This window comes from Lolium rigidum, chromosome 3, assembly GCF_022539505.1.
Source record: "Lolium rigidum isolate FL_2022 chromosome 3, APGP_CSIRO_Lrig_0.1, whole genome shotgun sequence".
NCBI lineage: Eukaryota > Viridiplantae > Streptophyta > Magnoliopsida > Poales > Poaceae > Lolium > Lolium rigidum.
Window position 1 is genome coordinate 3,444,751 of NC_061510.1, and position 4,112 is coordinate 3,448,862.

Consider the following 4,112-nt stretch of genomic DNA (forward strand, 5'->3'; position numbering starts at 1 on the left):
TTGCGCAACCGCGACTAATGGCAGTTGCGAACCGCGACTAAAGGCCATTTTTCTACCAGTGTACACATACAGAGCTTTGTGTTTCTACGCCACACCACAGTTACAATCAGAACGGGCCCAATTCCTTATGAACACAATGTACTAGTTCGAGCCTATCATAAAACAACACTAAAAAGGTATATTTAATATGTCTTGGTATCTAGGATCAACTGCAACTGAAAAGATTCAAAGGTGAGCAGTAGCAACATGGCAAGAGATGAGCATCTCCACAGCATGCTGGAATTGAACTACATATATTCTTGTGTGTGTTCCCAGACCAATAAGCAATGATATTAAAGCCCAGTTGATATTTTGCTGAGGAAGCGGATGAATGCGTGGAAAATTAACAAACCAGTTCACGGTCTATGCTTGCTTCCACATGTCCTTTTCAGAGATGCAGCACCCAATTTCAGAAATGAGCAATGATACTATAAGCATTTTCGGTTCAATATGTCTACTAAAGTACTAATTGAAGTTCAGATTTTACATTGCTTACTGACGAAGCAGATGGTTCTGTAGGGGTCTGTTCGTTTCTAGGATATACTAGAATGGGATGGAATGGTTCCATCCCATCCCATTCCATTCCATTCTCTCCATCCTATATGTTGTGTTCGGTTGAATTTGAACCTGTGGAATGGAATAGATTTTAATTAACCCAGACATCAATTGATTAGAGACTAATTTAATCTAAACGTTTTTAATTAAGCTAATTCCCCCAAATCGGCTGAAGCTTGGCCACGCATCCGCGCATGGCCGAGGTCGTCGCCCTGCTGCCCCCACGCCTGGCCGGCCGGCCGAGGCTCCCGCCGCGGCGAGCATGGAGGCAGGGAGGGCCCTGGCGTTGACGGAGGAGGGGCCGCGAGCGTGGAGGAGGGGCGCGAGCACGGGGTAAGGGCGCGGGCATGGAGGAGGTTGGCCGCGCCTCGGTCCACGCCGCTGCTCCTCGGGCAGCCGCGCCGCCGCGCCTCTGGCCGCCGCCGCCCCTGGCCACGAGCACGGAGGAGCCGTGAGGAGGGATGCGCCCGGCCCGGCCGTGGCCGCCGCCGCCCCGGCCGCGAGCACGGAGGAGCAGGGAGGAGGGCCGTGCCTCGGCCGGCCGTGGCCGCCGCTGCCCCTGGCCGTGCTGTGCCTGGCCCGGCCATGGCCGCCGTCGCCGGTCCTCGCCGCCTGGAGGAGAGCAAATCGGGGGTGGGGTGGAGAGGGAGACGAGAGAGAGAGGTTATGCCAGGGGAGAGAGAGGAATTAGCGCTAAGAGCGACCGGTTCCACCTCTTCCGGCCGAATTGGAGGGATGGGTGTATTCCGCATCTCGTGGGAATATTCCCTGCTGAGGAATGAGTGCGTTCCATTCCAGTGCAAAACCGAACACTAGAATCAGTTCCAGGTCTGGAACGGTTCCGTTCCATTCCAGCTAGTTCTAGAACCGAACAGACCCTAGAAGACCTCTATGCTTGCTTCAAACGTAGTGCTCCCTCCGCCGTATCTAGATAAAACTAAAACTTATTTTTTGGCAGGGTTAGTAATCGGTCGCATTTTCAGAGGTGCGGAACAGACTTCTGCATAACCAAATAGAAAGTCCATTCATCGTTACCTTCATCCAATCGAAATACATTGTTGCATCTACTCAAATCGTTAACGCCATGCAACCGATTGAGATGAAAAAAATAAAGTAGCTAACCCCGTGCGACTGGTGCTGAGGCTGCGATGCTAGTGCCAAGTGCGTCGTTTCAGATACAACCTGGTGCTCAGGCACGCTTCTTAGTAGCTTCGAACAGAGCAAAGATGGATTGCTGGTGAGTGGTGAGTTCCGCCCAGATCGTTCCTAAAACAAAGTGCCGCAGCACATTCAGAAGTATCGGAAGGGCAGCATTTTTTCGAAATTTCAGACCAAACATTCAGAAGTATCGGATGGGCAGCATTTTTTCGAAATTTCAGACCAAACATTCAGAAGTTGCTCCTAGCTGCCAACGAAATTTTGGACGCACTGAATATTGCAAATTTCTCAAAGAAAATAAAGTGGGATTTGGTGGAGTTTGTCCACAACAGAGCAGGAGATTAGGATACTCAAGATAAATTGGCAGAACCACACAGATCCTAGTACTAACAACGAAGTGCCGCAGCACGTTTCCGAACTTCTGACATCGGCTCAGCAGAATCCGAACAGCAGCCTATATTCGAAATTTCAGAACATTCAGAAGTCGCTCTTAGCTGTCAACGAAATTTTGCACGCACTGAATATTGCAAATTTCGAAAAGAAAATAAAGTAAGATTCAGTGGAGTTCGTCCACAAAAGAGCAGAGATTAGGATACTTAAATTGACAGAACCAGGCAGATTTTAACAACGCGAGTGCCACGAGAAGTGGCACAGAATCTCATTAACCATAACCGACACGCAACACATTACACAACTTCACTTCATCACAGTAGCACAACCCACACAGATCTAAGAACTAGTAGACGCATCGTCAACCCTACCAACACCAGCACTCTGACACGCAGGGGCCCGACGGTCAAGATCAGCCTCCGAATCCGTAGAGCGTGCGCCCCTGGCGCTTGAGCGCGTAGACGACGTCCATGGCGGTGACGGTCTTGCGTCTTGCGTGCTCGGTGTAGGTGACGGCGTCGCGGATGACGTTCTCGAGGAAGATCTTGAGCACGCCGCGGGTCTCCTCGTAGATGAGGCCGGAGATGCGCTTGACGCCGCCGCGGCGCGCCAGGCGGCGGATGGCCGGCTTGGTGATGCCCTGGATGTTGTCGCGCAGCACCTTCCGGTGGCGCTTCGCGCCGCCCTTGCCCAGCCCCTTGCCTCCCTTGCCGCGGCCCGACATTGTCGCTGCTGAGGTTGGAGGTGGCTGGTGGAAGATTTGGGGATTTGGGGATTGGTGGTGGTGTGGGGAGAGATGCGGGTGGTGGGGAGCATTTATAGCGGAGCGGGCTGGGGAGTTTGGGCGCGGAGGTGGAAATTGGCGATCCGTGGGAGGAGGGAAGTGGACCGTCCGATCGGGGTGGACGGTGAGGATTGGGTGCGGGTGGGAGGAGCGGGGCAGGTCGATCCGTGGGACTGGTGACGGGGCGATTTGATTGGTTTGCTAGCCGGGAGGTGGGTCGGTCAATCCGCGGGAGTGGCAAAAGAAGGATGTGATTGGTCCGCTGTTGGGAAGGTCGAGTAATTGAGCAATATTTTTGTGCTGATGATATTCCAGGTGATCGTGAGTACCACGCTGAGACGAAATTCAGAAGATTTTGTTGATTGGCGTTAGGACATCTCCAGCGGCGGTGTGACGCATTTCGGACGTTGAAATGGACGCGTCATGTCCGTTTGAGTCGGCTCAAATGGTCGAAATCGTCCGGACGTCCGTTTGTGTCGGGGGTGGTTCCAGCGGCACGATGCATAATTTTTTTTTTCATTCATAATTTACATTAATAAAAAAAACATAAAAAAGCCATAAAGCCGTGCTAAAAGTAGGTGCTGCCTACTGGTCGTCGTCGCTGACGAGGTCAATGAACTCCGGCATCGGCCATGGAAGCTCGTACGCCGGCGGTGGAGGAGGTACCGCCGCATGGGCAGGAGGCTGTGGCCAGGGATCCCACGCCGGTGCAGCCGGCGGAGCACGGTCGTTGGAACGCGTCGGCGTGGCCGGAGGAGTCGCCGGCCTTCCCTGCGCGAGTGCTGACTCGCGGAGCTGGATTGCGAGCTCCTCCCACAAAGCGAGCTCGTTGAGCTCGTCCTGCGCGCTGTTGGCCAGTGCCATGGCAATGGCCTCCTCCTCGGAAAGTTCTGACGGCTGGGTCTCCGGATCCCACGCCGGCCCGCCGTCGTCGTGGTCGTAGTCGACCATGTGGACGTCCTCGTCCGCGTCCTCGTCCTCGTCCGCGTCCTCCTGGTCGTTCTCTTCTTCTTCTGCGGCGATCTCTCGGTCGAAGAAGTCCACGTCGCCGAGGTAGCCAGCGCGGCGGCACGCGTCGAACTCTCACGTCCCGAATGAAATCCAGTTGTAGGAGTTCAACGCGTACGCATGATCCTCCCGCATATCCGGCGGCAAGATCGCTCGGCGGCGGCGCACCTCGTCCCGC

At 54.3% G+C, this 4,112-nt stretch overlaps 1 protein-coding gene across 1 annotated transcript; it reads right to left on the bottom strand.

Annotated features, from left to right (window-relative positions):
* Window positions 1-2,554: 2,554 nt before the first annotated feature.
* Window positions 2,555-2,866, bottom strand: LOC124694185 (histone H4). The gene has a single exon (XM_047227201.1). The coding sequence runs from the start codon at window positions 2,864-2,866 to the stop codon at window positions 2,555-2,557; it is 312 nt and encodes a 103-aa protein (XP_047083157.1).
* Between the last annotated feature and the right edge of the window lie 1,246 nt (window positions 2,867-4,112).